Source organism: Mobula hypostoma, chromosome 4, assembly GCF_963921235.1.
Source record: "Mobula hypostoma chromosome 4, sMobHyp1.1, whole genome shotgun sequence".
Classification (NCBI taxonomy): Eukaryota; Metazoa; Chordata; class Chondrichthyes; order Myliobatiformes; family Myliobatidae; genus Mobula; species Mobula hypostoma.
This window is the reverse complement of record NC_086100.1, coordinates 158,803,167-158,828,321: the sequence shown is the minus strand read 5'-3', so window position 1 is coordinate 158,828,321 and position 25,155 is coordinate 158,803,167. Positions and strand designations below refer to the sequence as shown.

The window sequence follows — 25,155 nt, the reverse complement described above, 5'->3', positions numbered from 1 at the left end:
AAGTCCAAACACTGTGTAAAGTAAGATGACTGTAGTTCATTGGCTGCTGTACACTTTAATAGTAAGTTTGAGAATAATGCAGAGCTAAGGGTGCTTCAATCTGTTGTCCCTCAGAATCCAATACAGGAGGTCCCATCACCCTTACCCAGCTGTTGAGTAATTCAGATCTCTCTGAACAAGTTATTCCAGTACAGAGTGCTCACAAATGTGCCCACCTGCCCAGGAGTATAAGACCAAATTGGTAATAGTTTATTGTCACAAAACAAGATACGGTGGAATGTCGGCAGATAATCCAGACAGGTCATTCCATGCACAGGTACATCCAGGTAGTAAAAAGGAAAACAGAATGCAGAATGTGACCGAGAAAATGCAGTGCAGGTAGACAAATAAAAGTGCAAGGGTCATGACAAGGGAGATTGGGAGATCAAGAGTTCATCTTTGACCCCAATGCATTGAGCCCTAGCAGAACTGCCATTTCCCTCTTTTCTGTTGGGCAAAATCTCTCTTATAACTGGTGATAACATAGCAAGGGAGAAATTTTAGCCCGTAAGCTTCTTGCCATTCAGTGGAACAGATTCTCAATCTTCTCATTTTCAATTTCCATTGCGATTCTGGATTGATGCTGGTTTACCTTCCCCATGGCTGCCCTGTGAGTGGGGCACCCTGCATTCATCTAATCCATCCTCTCACACACAATGCATCTTTTTTTTCTTCCAATTTACTTCAACCCATTTTACCTTTGCATCATTTCAGTCTGAGGGACAACTTCTAGGTGTTATGAGACTCGACTGACCAAAGATGAATTCTTGCATTTTACTTGTCTACCTGCACTCACTTTCTCTGTAATTTCAACGCTATGTACTGCGTCCTGCTGCTACGTGATATCATGATGTGTCCCGACGCCACGCAGTCTTTTAAAACGATGCTTTTCTCGGTACGTGTCTATGAAAACCAATTCCAATACTAATCTCACGATTACTCTGCTCTCACTTTTGCCTTTCTCCTATCCTGTTAGCTCTTTATATCGTTTTTTGCAAGATTCTCTCTCCCTCCGATTACGATACTATTTTTTTCACGTTTATGCCCTTATCCTTGTTTCCCGCTGTATTTATCATTACTTCTCTCAGTCTGTCTGTCTGTCTCTCATTCTTTTTGCCCATGACTGACGACAGTTGCGACTAGGGACGGGGAAGTGGGAAGGGTTGGGTTAGGGGCATGACAAGCGCCCACCTCCCGCGCACCCTGCTCCAACCTACACACCACAACATTCCCGACCTCTCCCACTATACTCGCACCTCCCGCTCTCCGCTGACTTGTCGGAGCTAAACCAAAGCCATCCTCCGCCAGGGGATCTAATCTTCGGCAGAGCGACAAGGCAGGAGTGGAAATAGAAGAGAGGGACACAGTCCGTACTGAATGCATTCACCACCGAATCTCTGCGAGAACTAACTGCTGGATCATTTTTTTTTCACGGGAATTAACTCCAGCAAGACCAAGAGAGCGCGGTGGAGAGAAGCGTGTTCCCAATAGACCAAGCTCAACGGCGCCGATCCAGCAAGGGTCATTCCCTACATCGAGAAACAGCTGCCGATTGCACTCGTTCTGTTTTATCGAGGGACAAGGATTGCAAGGGGGAAGGGGAAGGCCATGAGGGCGTTCGTGGGGCACTTGCTGGCCGTGTCCACATTGTACCTGTGTGTCACAGCTGAAGAAAACAGCAGAAACAGGTAAAACTATACAAGGAACTCGGATATACATTTCTCCCTGTAGCAGAGCGACATGAAGTGGAGTCTGTCGCGACAATTATAAATTCTCCATGCAGTTAAATTCGAGTTTATACCCTTCTTTGTCCATTGATTATTTTAAATTTTTGCATCATTAATGTGGTGTAACACCTGTCACGTTTGACACTTGAGTGTTTGCAAAGTTCTGCTATGGTGTGTAATTTCGTTTCAGCGTATTTATTTTTAAATCGAAGTACAGAACCTGCCATTACAAAAAGAACAACGTGTATCCAAAGTCAGATCGTTGCGATTAAAAATTGTCAGACACACAGGCACCGGCTCGCTGTCAAGTTGGGGCTTGCGTAGTAACATGGAGTCTTTGCTGGGGTGTGCAAGAATGCAACAGTTCGCCCGCATGATCTGTACCGCAGTGAGCGTGTCTTGACTCCGTGTGTGGGGTAAGGATCTCCAGGAATCGATGCGCTTGCCGTTCTCCAGATCCTGATTTGGGGCAAATGTAAATAATTAGTTTAAACGTGACCAGGAGTGGAAAATCGTAAGGAAACTCCTTTACTTGGGCTGAATCTACGAAAGATTCACTTAGGTGGTCTCATGCATGGGAGCAAGAGAAGTTGGCCTTTTAAGACTGTTGGATCAGGACTGTTCTGAAAGAAAGTCTTAACTTTTTATGGAAAACCTATTGTGTCCCTGATCATTACATTACAAAGTACTTTGCAGTCAATGAAGTACTTTTGAAGTGTAGAAACTTTTGGGGAAAAAAATCTTCACCTAGTATCTTAACTCCATCTATTTACAGTGCTTTAAAAGCCATATTCCACAGCCTTTCTTGCCTATGTCTGCAAATTCTTCCTTGTTTTTAGATAGGGGTCCAATTCTCTTTTGACTAATGAATTTTCTTTTGCCAGTCTTTCCCGCCGTTTCAATGCATGAAAGAAAATTTCTGTCTGACCTCATTGCACCCATGTTCACTAATACATCTTGATTTCTTTACTAATGTCTTAAACCTGTGTCTGCTGATCATGACCTTCAGAGGAAATCCTTTCTAATATACTTCATTTTAACTCCTCAACCCTGAGGTGAATGCCTGTGATCTGGTGTGCATTGCTTGAGAAGGTGTTGGAGTTAGGTCCATTTACAACATTTAAAAAGTACCTGGATGAGCTCTTGAATTATCAAGTCATAAAAAGTTATGGGCCAGTTGTTGAAAAATGAGATTAGGACTGTCAAGGTCATGGTGGGGCAAAGGAGTTGTTTAGGTTCTGCAGAACATAGAGCAGTATAGCACAGCCCACCATTTCTACACTGACCATGATATCAATATAACCTAATGCTATCTTCTCCTCTACCACTAGATTTTTGAATGACCCATGATTGCTACTTAATTATATAATTTTTTGCACTATTTATTTTTGTAATTTAAGTAATTTGCAATGTTCTGCTGCAGCCAAACAGCAAATCTCACATCATCTAAGGCAATGATAATAAATCTGATACCGATACCTCCTGAATTCCCCCTGCCTGTGTTTAAATGTTATTATCACGTCTGCTTCCGCAATCTCCCTCAGAGCTGCGTTCCAGGCACCTAGAAGTCTCTGCATAAAAATCTTGTCTCACAAATCTTTAAACTTTCCCCTTATCACCATGAATTTATGCTCTTTCGGATCTGACATTTCCTCACTAGGAAATAGGCTCTGACTTTCTAATCTATCTATGCCTTTTATACTTTCATTTACTCTATAAGTTCAGCCCTTGGCCTCAGATGCTCCAGAGAAAACAATCCAAGTCTGTCCTACTCTTTTTCTATCTAATACACACTGTCCATGGCTCGAATTGGTGAAGGATGACTTCCCTCGATCAGCCTGGGTGCACACAGCTTGATGGTTGGTGGTTTCTCTCTTTCTGCCTTAAGTCACTGATCCTGTTCTGACCTTGTTTCCCGCTCAGGGTCCGCAAGCAGCGTTCTCTTGCGGGCATGTGTCGCTATGGGCTTCGAATGGATTGCTGTTGGGGATGGAACCGCAGACCCTGGGGACAGTGCCAGCGTGAGTACCTCAACCTGCCAGCTTGGGCTTTTGCGCATAGCTGCAGCTTTCATAACAGGGAGCTGGGGCTTTTGCTCACGTGCACTTGTGGCTTTTGCACTCAGCCAGGATATTTACAAACACATAACAGGGACTTTTGCACACAGGTAATCAAGGCCTTTTTGATGTTTAGGTTTTTATACATACTGGGTTTTTACATCAGGAACATCGAAGCAGTATTATACAGGCAATTACATATAGCTGGGACTTCAAAACACTAGGAGAGATGGATATTAAAGAGTGTTTAATATGAAGCTTGCAACCATTTATCTCCAGTAGAGATGAGGTTTTCCTGTAGTGTTGTGTCATTTAGATACTATAAGGGGGTATGACATAGGTAGCTCCTTAAAGGACTCTAACACAATTCTTATTGAATGTCACATGAAATTTATTTATACCGTTTGTTCGCAAAGAAATATATACACAATGAGAGATCATTTACATGATTTTAAGTTGCAAATTCTAGTTCATAGTGTTGCTCTGGGAGACTTTATGCAGAGCTTTGCTTTTACATAGTCCAGAGCCTTGAATACTGGATGCCTGGGTGCAGATATTGGACCTTTAGTAATAATTGATTTCATTCAACTGATGGTTAATCTGCTCTGTAACACAATTCTCCTGCTTTTGCTCCATATTTATTAATATGTTTATCCAACAAGAACAAAAATCTGAGATGGTCTTGAATGTTTTAATGGGCCCCTCAGATACACAACCCTTTTGGAATACATACTCCAAAATATTACTGCTGTTTGCATGTAAAGTATTTCCTGTTTTTAACTTAGAAAGTCTCAGCTGTAGTATTATGTTCATTGTCAATCACAGTATCAGAGGTACAGTGCGATTTTTTTTTAGCATGCACTTAATAAGTGCTTTAACACACTTTTTAAAAAATAAAAACTTGGATTAGGCCATTCGCTCAAGTCATCTTCATGAAGAGATTAAAGGCATGTGCATAATATCCTTGCAGTGGTCATCCATTGAGGCATTAAGCAGAACAACAATTTAAATCAAACCCCACACATTTATTTATTACCAGCGACAACTTTATACCTGTGTTGAGGGGGTGGTTGATGGGGAATAGTATTTTTACTCATTGTTCAGTACAGGTTTACAGCTTGCTGCAGAAGCTTCTAATGTGCTTGGCAAATGGCTGCTCATCCTTACTCCTGAAGAGTAGGTGAAGTTTATTTTTGCACTTGCTTGCCTGGGATTAAGTAAGGCTGTTGACATCCTACTGGGATTTAAAATGCAAGGGGCAGCTTGGACATGTGCAATGTTGCAAAATCTTTCCTGCAGTTAATTCACTCTAAAATGCATACTGTGTCACCTTGAATAGATGACAGGCGTATTTTTTAAAAGAGGAAACCTGTTGCACCTGTTTACACTGTCAATTATACTTGAAAACTGCATGTTACAGTGTTCCAGAGGGAATTTTCAAAGTGGCAGCATTGAATGTTGGTTCATGTCCACTGGTCACATGCAGTTATTTGTAACTTCCTCCAAATTAATCAGACCATTCCATAGTTCGCTACAGCCAGCACCCAAAATCTCCCTTGCTCTCATTTCTGTCAGTTTTGACTATAATTTATATGCTTGACACTAGGTGGCGCAGTCCTTGTGCCTGCTTCTAGTTTCAGAGACCAGGGGATGTCCTTTAACCTTGGTAAATTTGTCCAAATTTAGCTCTAGAACTTTTCAAAAATATCAGAAACTGTGTCATGTCTTCAGAGGTCTTTGTTCTGCTTTTCTAGCAGCAATGTCCTAGAAATAGATGCATGCATAAGGAGGCTTGCAGATCCCTGAAATAATCATTCAGGAGATTTTGGATCTTAGTCATGTTCACCCTGTAATGTTCAAAATGCGTGCACGTGAAATCTTTAAAAATCAGAAAATTTAAATTCTTTGGCACCTCTCTTGCATGGCCCAGCCCTATACCAATATCATCTTATGCCCCATAGCACCAATGCCAACGCTTTGCAAAAGGGCAAGGATTCTGGTAAGTTTCAGTCCCTGCCCCACTATACTGCCCTTCTTTTTCTTCCAGTATGTATCTGACTCCTTTCATTGAATTATTTTCCACTACATTTTGGAAATGAGTTCTAGATCAATCCATAAAGCTTTCACTTCAATGACATTCGGATTCATACACCGTTTGAGTTAAACCTGTGTCCTCTGATTGCCAATGTTTCCATAAATGCAACCATTATGCACCTGTTTACACTATCAAAGCACTTCATTATTCTGTATCTTACTATTAAATCCAAGGAAAATAATTCCAGCTTTTCTGCTATTTCTATACACGAGAATTACCTCAATTCTGTACTTGTTCTTGAAAGCCTTTCTAAAGTGTTTTCTCCAGAATTGGGCACAATATTGTAGCTAAACTCAGATTTAGAAAGCTTTAGCATCATTGCTTTGCTTTTGTACTCTTTATTTATTAAGCTAAGAATCCTTCCTCTTTTCTTATTGACCTTATCCACTTGTACTGACACCTATTTGTATATGCAATCCCCAATTTTTCAACCTCAGGAATGAGAATACGCTGTAGTTAGAAACTGTTTGTAGTATAGTAAGATAATGTGAACTACCTATAATCCTATAGCAACCAGTAAAAGACAGAACAATCACAACCATGGTCAAGTGGTTGGTGGTAAGGCTAAAGAAGGCTCAGTGTGGGTCGTAATTTAAACCTTTGAACTTGATTGTGAATAACCATACATCAATGTTTCATTAAATAGGCTCTCCTCACTCCTGTTCTCTAGATGCAGTTGAAAGTGTGTCATTAAATCACGCAGTAAAGGTATCCTGCCTAACAAGTTTTGTTTGGAAGAACTATCCATTTAGTCCTACCGCCACAACCTTTATGACAGGGACATCTCTTGTGACAGTTTACTGCCCTTATTGCACAGCAGACAAAGGTTCAAAAGGAGTTTTTGTATGTTGCCACTGAGAAAAGCATCTCTGGAACTCTGCATGTAGAAAGGTTTGCCCAGTGATAACAAGTGCACTAATTCCTGAATCAATTCGTTAGACACCGGCATTCAGACGTGGAGTTTCTTTTGCTATTAATGTACAGATTGGGCATCCTTAATTGATTAAATTCTTTTTATAAGATACAGCTCAATAAACAAAAAAAGATTTATGATAAATTTTTGCAATAGATTGTCTAAAAGATTATTTTGATATATTTTCCAAGATACAGAATCGTTGGGTGCTTTCAAATAACAATGCCTGCAAGAGCTTTTGTCAGTAAATGGCATGAGTGCTGCAGCCACAGGATGAATGATGCTGCTACAGTTTGCATTGCATACGTATTCATACAGACTCGTGCTTTGGATTGGGCAATTGTCACCCATCAGCAGACATGCCCTTGTAACCAGATTAAGAAGGCAACCCAAAAGTAGAGAATAATTAAAATTTCTCCCTTGTGTATCTCTCACTCATTAATGCAAACAATTATTGCAGAGTAAACAGTGTGGTCTTGACCAGCACACAAAAAATTGTGACCAATGTTATGTGTTTTAGAGAATTTTTAAGAGTTGTGCATTATATATGCGTGTGTCTGGGTGAGTGTGTATTGGTGTGTCTGTGTGTACCAGAATGTGGATTATTAACTAAATCAAGTCCAACCTCCTAAAAAGCCTCTGGAATTCTCTGGATATTTGTTTTCCAGCTTTCATCCCGTTTTTGCAGAGAATATGTCAAGTAACGTACCCTCTGAAAGGTTAGCTTAACATATTTCTTACCATAATCTTGTTAATTTGTGGTTTAAAGACAGGGTATGTGAAGCATAGATTAATCTCACTGACAGGTGTCAGCTTTGGCTCAGCAATAATGCTCCCTCCTCTGAGTCAGAGTTCATGTCCCACTCCCGAGACTTGAGAACATAATGTAGTTTTACACTGCATAATAGTGTTGAGAGAGTACTGCATTGTTGGGGATGCTGACTTCTGGTTGTTACTCCGAGGCTCTCTGCTTTCTTAGGTGGATGTAAAAGATTCCTCAGAATGCCTTCAAGAAAATCAAGGTTTGCTGGCCTGTGGTGAACCCACAATTAATCTAATCAAATAAAATAATTCAAGTTGTTGGTTGTGGGACCTTGCTGTGTTTCTAATTTGATATCCTGATGTTCAATATAAGACCCAGTTCTTTTTGATCTAGAGATGTGTACAGTTCCTGAAATATGATAGTGGACAATAAATTCCAGCAATGCTTTGTGCTTATGTTGTGTTATTGTCTGTACAATAATCCAAGACAAAGCAGCAGCGACCGCCCTTGCTATCAAGCTGTTAGAAAGGAGAAAAGTCCTGGTTTTTAAGAGATCACAATAGTGCTAATTTTAAATGAATGGTGGCATCTCAACAGTGGAATATTCTTCATAGGTGTTCTGCCAACACTGCTGTTAATCCCTGGCCCCAGCTGTTGCCCCCGCTAGCTACTGGGATTCACAGTGCAATGCAACAGTAGCTAGGACTGGGTAAATGAAATCTTTCTTGCTAAAATCTAAAAAGTACATTTTACTATTTACACTTACTATAGAAATGACAATCACTCAGTTGAAGGTGCGCCTAATAATTGTGTTACTGTAAATCTTATTTCTACTGATTTATAACCCCATCCACCAGGACATGCCCTTTTTTCATTGATACCATCAGATAGGAGGTACAGAAGCCTGAAGGCACAGAATCAGTGATTCAGGAACAGCTTCTTCCCCTCTGCCATCCGATTCCTAAATGGACATTGACCCTATGAACACTACCTCACTTTTTTAATATATATTGTTTCTGTGTTTGCATGATTTTTAATTTATTCAATATACATACACTGTAATTGGTTTACTTATTCATTTATTCTTACTTTTTTTCTTCTATATTATGTATTGCACTGAACTGCTGCTACTAAGTTAACAAATTTCATGACACAGGCCGGTGATGATAAACCTGATTCTAATTCTGATTATGATTCTGAAATGCTATAGCTGACTATGGTATATGACTACGAGTTTCAGAAAGGTGTATATAGTAGGAACCTTGCACTAAAAGGTCAGGGTATCTTTAGTTTGTGAGAGCTCTAGTAGTTTTGTAGAGGCTTCTTAGTGGTGTACATATGCAGAGAAGTGGTGTGTATTGCTTACCATCTTTGTCTATTCTGCTAGGTCAAATCACAAGGACGTGGTAAGTTGTTCGATCATTACCCATTTCACTCCTGTGTTAAGAGTGGGGGACATGGAAACTATATTTCTTCCAGGATCTAGCTTCTTCTTCCAGTCCAGTAGAAAAATTTAGCGGGGCATGAATACGAAAGTAGTAATATCAAATTCACTTGGTCCACCCAGCCCTCAAATTCACTTGGTCCACCCAGCCCTCAAATTCACTTGGTTCACCCAGCCCTCGAATTCACTTGGTCCACCCAGCCCTCAAATTCACTTGGACCACCAGCCCTCAAATTCACTTGGTCTATCTCGGACGCTTCTCTCCCCGTCCTCGATCTCTTGGTCTCCACCTCTGGAGACAGACTGTCCACTGACATCTTCTACAAGCCCATGACTCTCATAACTACCTTGGCTATACCTCTTCCCACCCCGCCACATGCAAAAATGCCATTCCCTATTCCCAGTTCCTCCATCTCCGCCGCATCTGCTCCGAGGATGAGGTTTTCCGTTACAGGACATCTCAAATGTCCTCTTTCTTTAAGGATCGTGGTTTCCCTTCTGCTGTCATCAATGATGCCCTCACCCCCATTTCCTCCATTTTAAACACTTCGGCTCTCACCTCATCCTCCCTCCATCACAACAGGGACAGAGTTCCCCTTGTCCTCACCTACCACCCCACCAGCCTCCGGATCCAGCACATTATCCTCCACAACTTCCGCCACCTTCAACAGGACCCCACCACTAAGCACATCTTTCCCTCTCCACCCCTCTCCGCTTTCCGCAGGGATCGTTCCCTCTGCGACTCCCTGGTCCACACGTCCATCCCCACGGATCTCCCACCTGGCACTTATCCCTGTAAGCGCAAGTGCTATACCTGTCCCTACACCTCCTCTTTTGCCACTGTTCAGGGCCCCAAACAGGCCTTTCAAGTGAGGCAACACTTCATTTGTGAGTCTGTTGGGGACATCTATTGCATCCGGTGCTCCCGGTGTGGCCTCCTCTACATCGGTGAAACCCGATGCAGATTGGGGGACCGCTTTGTCGAGCACCTCTGCTCCGTCCGCCAAAACAGACAAGATCTCTCAGTAGCCACCCACTTCAACTCTGCTTCCCACTCCCATTCAGATATGTCTGTACATGGCCTCCTCTACTGCCATGTTGAGGCTAAACTCAGGTTGGAGGAGCAACACCTCATATACCGTCTAGGTAGTCTCCAGTCCCCTGGTATGAACATAGAATTCTTCAACTTCTGGTAATTCCCTCCCCCTCCCTTACTCTATCCCTATGTCACTCTGCCCCCTCCCCCAGCTACCTATCACCTCCCTCATGGTTCCGCCTCCTTCTACTACCCATTGTGTTTTCCCCTATTCTTTCTTCACCTTTCCTGCCTATCACCTCCCTGCCTCCCCTCCCCCACCCCTTTATCTTTCCCCTTACTGGTTTTTCACCTGGAATCTACCAGCCTTCTCCTTCCCCCCCAGTTTCTGTATAGGGCATCTGCCCCTTCCCTCTTCAGTCCTGACGAAGGGTTCCGGCCCGAAATGTCGACCGATCTTTTCCACAGATGCTGCCCGACTTGCTGAGTTCCTCCAGCGTGTTGTGAGTGTTGCAGTAACATCAAGCATTTGTTTAAGTTTATATGCTGTTAATATTGTGGAGTTATTTTAAATCTTAAAAAAAGAAACGGAACCACATTAAATGGAAATGAAGAATAGTAACTAGTTAGATGTGGAGTAAAAGCTCCCTTCCCACTATTTCTGCAGACATCTCCTGGAGAGCCAGAAGCTATCTTGTTTTCTCAGTGACCCTGTTATACTAAGGAATGTCTGTATCCTGTTGCTTGAATGGGTGCTTCAGAAGCCCCTGTTCAGAGTGAGGTATCTGGTTAGCATATGCAATTCATTCAAACCAATGTGAATAATCCAATAGAAACTGCTGTGAGAATGTTCCATTTTATAAATGAAAACCTGTCATTAGTTTGAGGTCTATTTGTTCATTTCTTTGATTCAGCCACAAGATACTGAATAAACATTAGACTAGACCACCATGAAGTAAATCCTCTGTCTAATAAATAGCTTTCAAAGCAATGGGATGAATTAAAATACTGTGCATTTCTTCCAACAACCCCTTCTCATCCGTCATAAACTCATCTTTGGGAGCTATACGCAAAGAGTGTTCTGATGGAAACGTAATAGTGTGCTTACAATACATAATTGGAAAGGATTGCTGCAACTTCAGTGAAAGTTCCTGACGTCATGTAAGAAGCAAGTAGTTAATAGACATTCATTAACTTCTGCTGCAGGAAAATTCTTAACAAACACCAAATCTTAGAGCATAAAGTCAGCTATTTGACCCTTTGGTGACTCTTGTAAGGAGCTACATGATTCGTCTCACTCCCCTGCTCTTTCCCCATAGCTCTGTAAATGTTTTCCTTTTTGGCTACATAGCTAGTTCTGAACATTACTATTTAGTTTCCTTCCTTCTCTGCAAAAGCAGCAGATATCTTTTCAGAAACTCACTGCCTCTCCATCCGTTTTGTATGCCGCTGATTTCCAGTATTAGTCATGCCATGATATAAATTTCTTTTGATCTTTTATTCTTACAATTGGGAACATTTCCTTTTGTTTCTTTCATCTGAGTCCTGTCATTACAAAATAAAACGTAAGAAACAAGACCAAAATAACATTTCCATCATTCAATAAAATTATAGAATTAAATATCTGTCTTCTTCAAGGGCCGTCACTTGACATTGAAAATGACACACTGATCTGTCTTTTTCAAGGGCAGTCACTTGACATTGAGAATGGCATTATTTTTGCTCCTTATTTTTGTGATGGCTGATGTGGGAATTTAAACTCTTCCACAGATGGAGCAGGTGATCGCCAATGGAGTGAATGGGTGTAAAATATGTGAGGTGGTCCATTCCTTCTTTTGCTGAAGTTGGAAATGCCTTTTGTAACCCTTGTGTGACTCAAAGCATACTGAAGCTACAGAAGTACTTTTAAAATGCAGTATTTTGGCAAACGCAACAGGAATCAATTTATGCACCAAAGGCTCTCTCAAATGGCAATGGTTAGATCATGAGTAATTTTCTACCCTAACTCCACTTTCCCATTTTGTCCATTGGACCATTGATTCCCTTAGGACTCCCAACTTTCCCATCTAATGTTCTCCATGGAGACAGTCACCCTTTCTACCTTCACTAAGATCATCAATCATCATCACCTCACCAGCACTCCATGGATGGATTCAGGAAGCTATTTAGCCTTGGAATGTGTCATCACCTTGCCCAGCAGGAGTTAATTGGAAAGTGATCAAATGCACAAAACAGTGCCTGATTCACTTTGCACAGTACTCATACCCAGCTCACACAATGTGAGGGGCAGTGAGGCCATTTACCATCTCCGCTGCCCAAGTTCAGTATTGATCAAGCAAAAGCCCTTCTTGCTCCATGTGGTCCTGGACCACTCCCAGCCATGCATAATTTGCAGGAACTCTTCATCCTGGCAGTATTGCAAGAAACTTTACTTTGCTATCAAGGTAAGTCATTCAAAGTAGAAAATGAAGAATGATGCTCTGAGGTTAAGATAGAACAAAATTGTTAGGCTGGAAGTAGCTCTAGCACTGTAAGTACAAGATTGTCCCATTACTGGAATGTCAATTTTTCCAGTCTGAGATGAACCCCAAGTTTTATATTACAGATACAGTCCTTCACTCGACCTTTATCATCTCTCGGACTATGGCTAGCTGTTGTAACACGTCAAATGTGCATGTGTTATCAATTCAGCAGGAAGCAGATGCCCATTTTGAAGTGAGCAACCTTTTGGAAGATATGCCTTTCAAAGATGGGTGAAACAAATCTCGGGGGAAGAGATGTGATATATCAGACAGAATATATTTAATGCTCAAATCAAATACGGAAAGAGTGTGTTTGATTTTGAATGAATTACAATCCTAGTGCTTGACATTGTGAAAATATGTCTTTTAAAATGTTTTTTAGTCATTCATGGATGTTGCTTACAGGCCAACATTTATTGCTTGTCCCTGATTACTCTGAAAATACCGTGATGAGATCTCTTCCCAAAACAAATTGCTAACTAGGTCAATTCAAAGGAGAGTCAATTTGCCCATGCTGCCCAAACTGACCAGACTGGGCAAGACCTTAAAGTACAAGATAAGTTGTTGTTTTTATATATAGCAATTCATTGGTTTCTTTCTCACTATTACTGGTATATGTAAACGCTTTTAATAATCTTTCAGGGACAAGCATTGCATGTCAAGGTCAATGTCCTTGTGAATCGAGTGATAAGTGATTGAGAAATGATTCCTTGTTGAGATAAAAAAAAAATTGTGGTGTGCTGGATTGGACCTTTGAATTTAATTTATTGAAACAGAATCCTTCTTGATCGGGAAAAGCTAGCTTGACTGGGCTAATGAAGCTGCTGGTTAATCTGTTTTAAGTGTTAATTTGTTTGATCTGCTGTTGCCAGCTGTGTGCCACCATGGATGCAAACATGGAGAGTGCGTGGGACCAAATAAATGCAAGTGCTACCCAGGGTACACGGGCAAAACATGCAGTCAAGGTAAGAACAGGATGAAAACAATGGTCCTATTTATTCTTATTAGATACCTCTTGTATTATATACCTTAGAAATAATTCAAAAAACCAGTGTTCAAATCATAGTGAACTATTATTTTCCAAGAGGAAACTGTATACACAGATTTACAACAGTTTGTTCTGTCTGATAATAAAAACAGGCCTGAGTTTATTTCGGATCTCCCCCTCCCCCTTCTACTTTCAAATCTCTTATTATCTCTCCTTTCAGTTAGTCCTGACGAAGGGTCTCGGCCCGAATCGTCGACTGTACCTCTTCCTATAGATGCTGCCTGGCCTGCTGCGTTCACCAGCATTTTCTATGTGTGTTGCCTGGGTTTATATGGTGGTTTCTGACGATGACAGGAAACCTGTGTGGAAGAGCAAAGAGAAAAAGCCATTGTACTAGGGCAGTTCCACTCTCTTGACCTCGGAAGTCTGAGTGCAGTGGTACGAGTAGTTACCACTGAAGGGTTTTGCTTGGCTGTAATGGATGGCCATGAGTTCTATGCCTCGTCATGCTCTTCACTTTCTGTGGAGCATTGCACAACTGCCTTCCTGGTCTTTGGAACTCACTGTAGATCTCATCCGTCTAGTTCCCCCGCAGCTGACTTCACATGCTACGCCAGGCAGGTCCCTATCTCACCAGGGTATAAAGCATACCGTCTACCTTCACCTGCTTTAGTCTGCCTGTTGGAGCAGTGTACTGCGTGTGACTGCTCTTTCATGCAACCAGCGACTTGGAGCCACAGGTGAGAGCTGCATGACCACTGGGGACAAAAGAGCTGTCCCAGATTAGACATGACAAGTCTCTTCACCAGACATGCTACCCCTCCCAAGGCACTCCATACATCCCAACTGAGATTATATACAAAAAAATCAGAAGTCTTAGATATACTGAACAATAGCCACATATATTATGGAGCATAAACGTTCTTATTGTCTATCTGGAATGCACATGCTAGTGATGTAAGCATAATCTTACTCATACAGTGCCTATAAAAAGTATCCACCTCCCTTGGAAGTTTTCGTGTTTTATTGTTTTACAGCAATTGTATCACAGTGGATGTAATTTGGCTTTTTTTACACTGATCATCAGAAAAAGACTCTTTCGTGCCAAAGTGAAAACAGATCTCTACAAAGTGATCTAAATTAATTACAGGTATAAAACACAATGTAAATGATTGCATAAGTATTCATCCCCTTTAATATAACACACCAGATCAGCACTGGTGCAGCCAGTTGGTTTTAAAAGTCATGTAATTAGTTAAATGGAGATCACCTGTGTGCAGTCAAGGTTTTTCAATTGATTGTAGTAAAAATACACCTGTATCTGTAAGGTCCAACTGCTGGTGAGTCAGTATCCTGGAAAAAATTCCACCATGAAGACAAAAGAACACTCCCAGCAGCTCCGTGTAAAGGTTATTGAAAAGCACAAGCCAGGAGTTGGACACAAGAAAATTTCCAAGTCTCTGAATATCCTTTGGAGTACAGTTAAGTCAATCATCAAGAAATGGAAAGAATATAACACAGCTGTAAGTCTTCATAGAACAGACCGTCCTCAAAAACTGAGTGACCGTGCAAGAAGGGGACTAGTGAGGGAGGCACCGAGAGATCGATAACAACTCTGGAGGAGTTACAAGCTTCAGTGGCTGAGATAGGAGAGACTGCGCATAAAACAACTGTTGCCTGGGTACTTCATCAGTTGCAACATTATTGGAGAGAGGCAAAGAGAAAGCCACTGTTGCAAAAAAAAACTGACATGAAATCTGGGCTAGCGTTTGCTAGAAGGCATGTGGGAGACTCTGAAGTCAGATGGAAAAGGTTCTATGGTCTGATGGAACAAAATTGAGCTTTTTGGCCATCAGACTAAACAGTACATTTGATGTAAGCTGAACACGGCACATCATCAAAAATACACCATCTCCACTGTGAAGCCTGTTGGTGGCTGTGTCATGCTGTGGGGATATTTCACTGCAACAGATCCTGGAAGGCTTGTGAAGGTGAGGGTAAAATGAGGTGAGGCTTCAAAATACAGGGAAATTCTGAAGGAAAACCTGATGCAGTCTGCAAGAGAACTGCGGCTTGGGAGAAGATTTGTTTTCCAGCAAGACAGTGACTCCAAGCATAAAGCCAAAGCTAAATGGGAATGGCTTAAAAACAGCGAAGATAATGCCCTGGAGTGGCCAGGTCAGAATCCAGACCTCAACCCAATTGAGAATTTGTGGCTGGACTTAAAAAGGGCTGTTCACTCACAATCCCCATGCAATCTGTGAGAGCTTGAGCAGTTTTGTAAAGGAGAATGAGGAAATATTGCAGTGTCCAGATGTGCAAATCTGGTAGAGACCGATCCACACAGACTCATGGCTGTAATCGCTTCCAAAGATGCATCTACTAAATACTGACTTGAAGGGGCTGAGCAATTATGCGATCAATTATTTTGTGTTTAATAAATGTAATAAATTTAGGCCAATTTGTAGAAATTTGTTTTCACTTTGACATGAAAGAGTCTTTTCTGTTGATCTGTGTCAAAAAATATATAACAAAATATTATATACATATTTTTTAAATGAAGAAACATCAAGTTAATGCCAGCTTTCAAGCATCTTTGTCTCTTATTTCTCTGTAATCTGTTCTCTCACGCATGCCCATCAACTCCTCCCTGATTTTCCTGCTACAGGATCCCATTTTTTAAATTATTACTAATATACCCTGGATCTTTAAAATTAAGAATGTAACTTTTTCCTTCTGAACATCAACTTAAATGCATGTTATTGGAGAGAAGCCTAAATATCTTTTTCCCAGCAAGATTTGAAAGTTCTCAGACTACTTGGAAATTTAGATATTTGGCTGTACAGATCTAACAATACTGTCATTTTTCCATTTGACATGAATGTGTAAGAATTAAATATTAAGGATTCTCTTCAGGGCTTTGTTACTGCCTGTCCAATACAGTGAACTATGAGGTTATCCAAAGGAAAGTCAAACCAGTTAGTTGGTTATGCGAGTACAAAGCTGTCGGGGACTTCACCCCAACCATTGGAAAAATAAGCTGTTTGTTCCTAACCTCCTTTATCGTTCAAAGCCACAACTATTTTCCAGCATTCAGCAAGAAAGTGGTCTTTGTCATGAGGTTTGAGGATGCAAAGTCAAAGTCGAGTTTATTGTCATATGTACGTGTATGTACAATTGCATTGAAAAAAAGTTACTTGCTGCAGCATTACAGACATGTTGCATCAGATACGTAACAGTCACAAGAAAAATATAAATGATACACAATTTTTACAAAGAGAGAATATGTTTAGAACAGAAAAACAAAATAGTCGAAGTGGTGATAAGCGTTATATTTGTGAACAGTGGTGATTACCAGATGGATTGTAAAACATTGATTTTTTTTTATCTTTAACATTATTAAACATATAAAAAGGAGTAAGGGAACTGGATGTTCCGGGAAGGATAGATAAAGATAACATTTTGCATTTTGCCTTCGTTGTTTGGGTTCAAATCCAATTTGTTTGGAATGGGAACATCTTTAACTGATTTTTTCCCGGAAGAAGGCTATTGGGAATTTTATTCCTTCAGGGCTACTTGAGTTGTCAGAAGTTTTCCCTTCCCAGTGTAATTTCCAGGCTTGTGTCCATCCCATTCCAGAAGGGAAAATAACAAATACCCATGACATTATAAACAGGGGCAATAGTAAGGAAGCAATTAGTTTATGCATAAAGGATTTAGCTAGAGTAGTGGATGTAATTTTGAGTGTCACATTATTGTAAGGGAGATTCAATCAGTAAATTTGATCAATGTAGTATATGCATGAGAATCACACAATGAATTTCATGTTGGAACTGTAATTGAAGAATAAGGGGTAAAAGGTCATTAATTCTGAATTATTGCTGAAAGTAAGTGCAGTATGGTAGTGTAGTGGTTAACACAATGCTTTATAGCGCTGGCTGTAAGACCAGGGTTCAATTCCTGCTGTTGTCTGCAGAATCTCCCTATGACTGTATGGGTTTCCTCTGGGGGTTCTGATTACCTCCCACTTTCCAAAGACATATGATTAGAGCAAGTGAACTGTGGTCCTGCTACGTTGGCATCAGCATCAGAAGCATGGCGACATTTGCGGGCTGCCCCGCACAATCCTCGCTGATTTGAATTGATGCAAATGATACATTTCACTGTAAGATATATATAGCTTTGTTTGTATACAGCTATAAATATATTTAGCTGTATTTGTTATATATAAACAAATAAGGCTAAATCTTTCTTTTTATGTTTGGAGCTCTGTTCACTGGAGAGTGATGCAGTAAGATTCCATGTGGTTTGAACTGTATAAAAAAGACCCAGTATGAATTAAATGGCCTGAAACGTCTCTTACTGCAGTGTTAACCATGATTCTAATTGTAGTTGGCAACTGGAGCAGGAGATCTACTCATTGATACCCATCCTAAACCCAGCCTGGCCATGGTCATTTTGAACCTGATCTGAGTCTGAGGCTTTATAATTTAGATTTCCGTCCTTGCCCGAGTTCATTGTGTACAATTGGATTGCATCAGGTAACCAAATGGTACTGTGAGAGGAGTAGAAAATTAAATACTTTGCTGAAGACATTTGGGGGTGAGAGAACTTAATGATCACAACTTTTTTATAATGAAAAAGGAATTCAGTCATTATTTATTTCACTAACATTGCAGTATCTTGATAAGGAATAAATGAATCTGTGTTTAATGCTTTTTTTCCACAACTGATTAGATCTCTTTTTAAGTGTTTATATTATAGTTGATGAATTAGGATCAAGGGACGTTTTAACATTGGTTTTATGAAGTGTGCAATTATTAGTTTAAATGAGGCAATTCAGATCTATTCAGTGTAACCAAAGAAGGAAAAACACTATTTACAATAATAGCACAAGGTAAAGTTCAATGAGAATATTCAATTTGTTTAGTCTGCATGTATTCTGTGTTCCTCTGGTGTATACAAGGCACTGTATGAGCAGGAAAATTTTCTAATCTTTTTAAAATGCATTGACTTCAATGTTCATGCTTAGTGGGAGGAAAGGAAATTCTGACCAGGGACTAAGTTACACCTTGTAGTTACATGTGGTGGATGTATGGTGATTATAACATGTGTCTGAAAACCTCAAGGTGATGAGTTCAAATCCCACAATAGCAAATTGAACTTCCTGGATTACGTGGGCAATTTGAGTTTGCTCAAATCAGGGTAGAATTGATATAATTCTTGGCAGTGCTAAATTAATTCATCATAGGACGGGTCAGCATAATGTCCAAAGTTCAAAGTAAATTTATTATCAAAGTACGTTTCTGTTACCATAATACTACCTTGTGATTCATTTTCTTGCAGGCATTTACAGGGAAAAAAGAAATCTAATAGAATTTATGAATACCTATACATAAATAAACAGTGACAAACAACCAATGTTCAAAAGAAGAGAAACTGTGCAAAGAAAAATAATATTGAGAGCATGAGTTGTAAAGAGTCCTTGAAAGTGCACCTGTAAGTCAGAGTCAGCTCAGAGTAGCGGTGTTTGAAGTTACCCATGTCATAATGTGCTTAGGGTTTTGGCCAAGGAACAGAGAGCCTGTGTATTTATTTATTTATTGAGATACAGCATGGAATAGGTCCTTCTGACACTTGGAGCCACACAGCCCAGAAACACCATCGATTTAACCCTAGACTAATCATGGGACAGTTTGCAATGACCAATTAACTCTGGACTGCGGGAGGAAACGTGAGCACACAGAAGGAACCCCAAGAGTTAACTAACCCCTACTGCTAATCTTTTCTGGCCTCTGTGGGATCCCAAAATTAAAACTATCTATCAGTAGTATTAAGTTTCTGTAGTATATCGAGGAAAACAGCATCAGCAGGGTGATACTGTTTTCCTTTATGTACCGAAAGCTTAATACTACTGTGATTTTGTCCATTCTTTTATTGCTTTCTTCCATGCCTCTGTATCATCATCTCCAAATATACAGTGATGATGCAAAGCAGTTATCCTGCAGACACAAGAGAATGCAGATGCTGGAAAACTAGAGCAACAAACAAGATGCTGGAGGAACTCTCCAGGTCAGGTAGCATTTATGGAGGGAAAGGGCAGTCGACATTCCAGGCCCATTTCCCTTGACAAATGCTCTTGACCTGCTGAGTTCCTCCAGCATCTTAGACCATAAGACAAAGGAGCAGCAGTCAGCCATTCGGCCCATCAAGCCTGCTTTACCATTTTATCATGAGCTGATCCATTCTCCCATTTAGTCCCACTCCCCCGCCTTCTCACCATAACCTTTGATGCCCTGGCTACTCAGATACCTATCAATCTCTGCCTTAAATACACCCAATGACTTGACCTCCACTGCCGCCCGTGGCAACAAATTACACAGATTCACCACCCTCTGGCTAAAAAAATTTCTTTGCATCTCTGTTCTGAATGGGCGCCCTTCAATCCTTAAGTCATTCCCTCTCGTACTAGACTCACCCACCATGGGAAACAACTTTGCCACCTCCACTCTGTCCATGCCTTTCAACATTCGAAATGTTCCTATGAGGTCCCCCTCATTCTTCTAAGCTCCAAGGAGTACAATCCAAGAGCGGTCAAATGTTCCTCATATGTTAACCCTCTCATTCCTGGAATCATCCTGGTGAATCTTCTCTGAACCCCCTCTAACGTCAGCACATCCTTTCTTAAATAAGGAGCCCAAAACTGCCCACAGTTCTCCAAGTGACGTCTTACCAGTGCCTTATACAGCCTCAACATCACATCCCTGCTCCTATACTCTATTCCTCTAGAAATGAATGCCAACATTGCATTCATCTTCTTCACCACCGACTCATCCTGGAGGTTAACCTTAAGGGTATCCTGCACGAGGACTCCCAAGTCCTGTTGCATCTCAGAACTTTGAATTTTCTCCCCATTTAAATAATAGTCTGCCCCTTTATTTCTTCTGCCAAAGTGCATGACTGTACACTTTCCAACATTGTATTTCATTTGCCACTTCTTTGCCCATTCTCCCAATCTATCAAAGTCTCTCTGCAGATTCTCTGTTTCCTCAGCACTACCGGCCCCTCCACCTATCTTTGTATCATCAGTAAACTTAGCCACAAAGCCATCTATTCCATAATCCAAATCGTTGATGTACAACGTAAAAAGAAGCGGTCCCAACACGGACCCCTGTGGAACACCACTGGTAACTGGCAGCCAACCAGGATGATATCCCTTTATTCCCACCCTCTGTTTCCTGCCAATCAGCCAACCTCCTATCCACGTATGTAACTTCCGGTAATTCCACGGACTCTTATCTTGTTTAGCAGCCTCGTGTGGCACCTTGTCAAGGGCCTTCTGAAAATCCAAATACACAACATCCACTGCATCTCCCTTGTCTAGCCTACTGTAATTTCCTCAAAAAATTGCAATAGGTTTGGCAGGCAGGATTTTCCTTTAAGGAAACCATGCTGAGTTCTGCCTATCTTGTCATATGCCTCCAGGTACTCCGTAACCTCATCCTTGACAATCGACTCCAACAGCTTCCCAACTACCGACGTCAAGCTATCAGGTCTATAATTTCCTTTTTGCTTCCTTGCCCACTTCTTAGATAGCGGTGTGACATTTGCAATCTTTTAGTCCTCTGAAACCATGCCAGAATCTATCGACTTTTGAAAGATCATTGCTAATGCCTCCGCAATCTCCACAGCTACTTCCTTCAGAACTCAAGGGTGCATTCCATCTGGTTCGGGACATTTATCTACCTTTAGACTATTCAGCTTCCTGAGTATTTTCTCTGTCGTAATTGTGACTGTGCACACTTCTCTTCCCTGACACCCTTGAGTGTCCGGTATACTGCTGATACCTTCTTCAGTGAAGACTGATGCAAAATACTCCTTCAGTTCCTCTGCCTTCTCCTTATCTCCCAATACAATTTCTCCAGCATCATTTTCTATTGGTCCTAAATCTACTCTCACCTGTCTTTTACTCTTTATATACTTGAAAAATCTTTTAGTATCCTCTTTGATATTATTTGCTAGCTTCCTTTCATAGTTCATCTTTTCCCTCTTAATGACCTTCTTAGTTTCCTTTTGTAAGCTTTTAAAAACTTCCCAATCCTCTGTCTTCCCACTAATTTTTGCTTCCTTGTATGCCCTCTCCTTTGCTTTTACTTTGACTTTGACTTCTCTTGTCAGCCATGGTTGCATTCTTTTTCCATTCGAAAATTTCTTCTTTTTTGGAATATATCTGTCTTGCACCTTCCTGACTTCTCGCATAAACTCCAGCCACTGCTGCTCTGCCATCCTTCCCGCTAGTGTCCCTTTCCAGTCAACTTTGGCCAGTTCCTCTCTCATGCCACTGTAATTGCCTTTACTCCACTGAAATACCGACACATCAGATTTCGGCTTCTCTTTCTCAAATTTCACAGTGAACTCAATCATGCTATGATCGCTGTCTCCTAGGGGTTCCTTCACCTCAATCTCTCTAATCACCTCTGGTTCATTACACAACACCCAATCCAGTACAGCCGATCCCCTAGTGGGCTGAACAACAAGCTGTTCTAAAAAGCCATCTTGCAGACATTCTACAAATTCTCTCTCTTGAGATCCAGTGCCGACCTGATTTTCCCAATCCACTCGCATGTTAAAATCCCCCACAATTATCATAACACTGCCCTTCTGACAAGCCTTTTCTATTTCCTGTTGTAATTTGTAGTTCACATCACTGCAGCTGTTTGGAGGCCTGTATATAACTGCCATCAGGGTGCTTTTACCCCTGTGATTTCTTAGCTCAACCCATAAAGATTCTGTACCTTCCGATCCTGTGTCACCTCTTTCTAATGATTTATTATCATTTTTTACCAATAAAGCCAGGCCACTCCCTCTGCCAACCTGCCTATCCTTCGGATACACCGTGTATCCTTGGACGTTCAGCTCCCAGAGACATGCATCCTTTAGCCACGTCTCAGTGATGGCCACAATATCATACCTGCCAATCTGTAGCTGTATGACAAGATCTTCCACCTTATTCCTTATGCTGTGTGCATTTAAGTGTAACACCTTAAGTCCAGTATTTGGTACTTTTTGCTTTGATTGCACTGCAACTCATCCCAATGGCTACAAATTTACCCCATCACCTGCCTGTCTTTCCTGACATCTTTACTGCTCACTATCTTAAATTTATTTCTGTTTTCCCCTTCCTCCGCTCTATCATTCCGGTTCCCAGCCCCCTGCCAAATTAGTTTAAACCCTGCCTAACAGCTCTATTAAACCTTCCTGCCGGGATATTGCTCTCCTTTGGGTTCAGGTGTAACCCGTCCTTTTTGAACAGGTCATACTTCTGCAGAACAGATCCCAATGATCCAAGAATCTGAAGCCCTGCCCCCTGCACCAGTCTCTCAGCCATGCATTTATCTGCCTGATCCTACTATTCTTGCCCTTGCTAGCACGTGGCACAGGTAGCAATCCGGAGATTACTACCCTGGAGGTCCTGCTTCTCTGCTTCTTTCCTAACTCCCAGAAATCTCTCTTCAGGGCCTCCTCCCTTCTCCTATCTGTGTCATTGGTAGCAACATGTACCGAGACAACTGGCTGCTCGCACTCCCCCTTCAGAATATTCTGGACCCGACGAGACATCCCGTACCCTGGCACCTGGGAGGCAACACACCATGCGGGTATCTCTATCAGGCTCACAGAATCTCCTGTCCGTTCCCCTGACTATGGAATCCCCTTGACTATCTCATTTCTCTTCTCCCTCCTTCTCTCCTGCACAACAGTGCCAGGCTCAGTGCCAGAGACCCGGTCACCATGGGTGTCCCCTGTCAGGTCATGCCCCTCAACAGCATCCAGAACAAGATATTTGTTGCTGAGGGGGGCAGCCACAGGGGTGTTCTTCACTATCCGGGCATTTTCCTTCCCTCTGCTGACAGTCACCCAGTTTTCTGACCCCTGTAGTCTAAGGATGACTACCTCCCTGTAGCTCCTGTATATCACCTCTTCACTTTCCCTGATAAGCAGTAGGTCATCAAGCTGCAGCTCCAGATCCCTAACACGGTCTCTGAGGAGCTGCATCTCAGTGCACCTGGTATAGATGTGGCCATCAGGGAGGCTGGAGGTCTCCCAGGATTCCCACATCTGACACCCTGAACAAAGCACTAACTCTGCAGACATGCTACCTAATTCTACAGGAATGAAACAAGGAAAAATATGTCTCACCCACTTACCTCACCAAACACACAAACTTTTTAAAACGTTAGCTCATACCGTTAGCTGTGAGAGCCCTGCTGTTCCTCTGTTTGTCTGGGCCGATTCGCCAAGGAGGAAAAAAAAGAGTTGGTGCCTCGCTCTCGCCTCTTTCTGTTACTGCCTAAGCCCGTTGAGCCAAAGCCCTACACTCTGCTGTCACTCACTCCGCTTCCCGCTGTATAGGATGGTCTCCTTTTTAAACTCTCCGCGCTGTCCTGTCTATGTCACGCGCCTGCGCAGTATCATCCTTCTTGTACTTGAAGAACTTTTTTTTAAAAACTGCCTTCCTTCAGAATTTAGCTCTCACGGTGCCCTCCTTGTCCCGATCCAAAAAGCACCCGTAGGGAGAATCTTGTGTGAACATTTATACTGCAAACTGTCCAGATATTCCTAGCCAGAAGCTTCATGTCCAACTGAGAACACTTTTTCATCTTTCAGTCTAAGTATTTCTAGCATTCCTGATGAAGGACCTCAGCCAAAAACGCCAACTGTTCAGTCTTTTCCATAGATTCTGCCTGGCCGAGTGAGGTCCTCCAGCATTTTGTGTGGGTTGCTTTGGATTTCCAGCATCTGCAGATTTTCTCGTGTTTTTAGTGTGTTTATTTCTGTAAAGGAATTGGATAGCTTGGAGATTGTGATCAGATGTGGATAGTATGGCTAGGTAAAAGGATGACCAATTTTTATAAAAGTCAACATAGAAACTATAAAGGTGAATAGGCTGTAAGCTTATATAATTCAATGAAATTCATGCAGCAAGATGCCACTAAATAATCACTTACACCCCTCTTTACACTGGCGGCAATGCAATGGAAACTGTGAGCAGTTTTGAACTCCTGGGGGTGAAAATCTCATAAACCTCCTATGGTCCTACACAGTCAGGAAAGCTCACCAACTCATCTGCTTTCTGAGGAGGTTGCAGAGAGCTGGACTAATCTCATCTATACTCACGGCCTTGTACTGATCCACGGAAGAGAACGTCCTAACATGCTGTATCACTGCACAGTATGGATACTGCCCTAAGGTGGACGGGATAGCTCTACAACGGGTAGTCAAAACTGCCCAAAGCATCATCGGCACTAGTCTAGGACACACTGTATGTACAGAAAGGTGCCAGAAAGAGGCTAGTAACACCGTGAAGGATCCCACACATCCTGCTCATAGACTGTTTGTCCCACTCCAGTCGGGCAGGAGGCTATGTAGTATTCGTGCCGGGACCACCAGACTCAAAAAAAGATGCTTTCCTCCAGCAGTAATGCTGATCATCAGCTCCACCAATAACTTCACCCCTCCACACACCCCACCACCACTGCTTTATTATTTCCTGTCAGAGACACCTCTTCTATA

The 25,155-nt window shown here is 41.7% G+C and overlaps 1 protein-coding gene across 4 annotated transcripts in view; it reads left to right on the top strand.

Moving 5' to 3' along the window:
* The first annotated feature begins 1,274 nt into the window (after window positions 1-1,274).
* Window positions 1,275-25,155, top strand: part of npnta (nephronectin a) — a 92,940-nt gene continuing 69,059 nt past the window's right edge. Inside the window, exons 1-4 of one of the 4 annotated variants that reach the window (XM_063046818.1) lie at window positions 1,275-1,727; window positions 3,690-3,787; window positions 7,500-7,550; window positions 13,469-13,561. In XM_063046818.1, the coding sequence (XP_062902888.1) occupies window positions 1,648-1,727; window positions 3,690-3,787; window positions 7,500-7,550; window positions 13,469-13,561 (322 nt within the window). In that variant the 5' untranslated portion in view covers window positions 1,275-1,647. Of the gene's footprint in view, window positions 1,728-1,828; window positions 2,183-3,689; window positions 3,788-7,499; window positions 7,551-13,468; window positions 13,562-25,155 lie in introns of those variants that run through there. The other 3 variants (XM_063046820.1, XM_063046819.1, XM_063046821.1) reach the window with 3 other exon arrangements.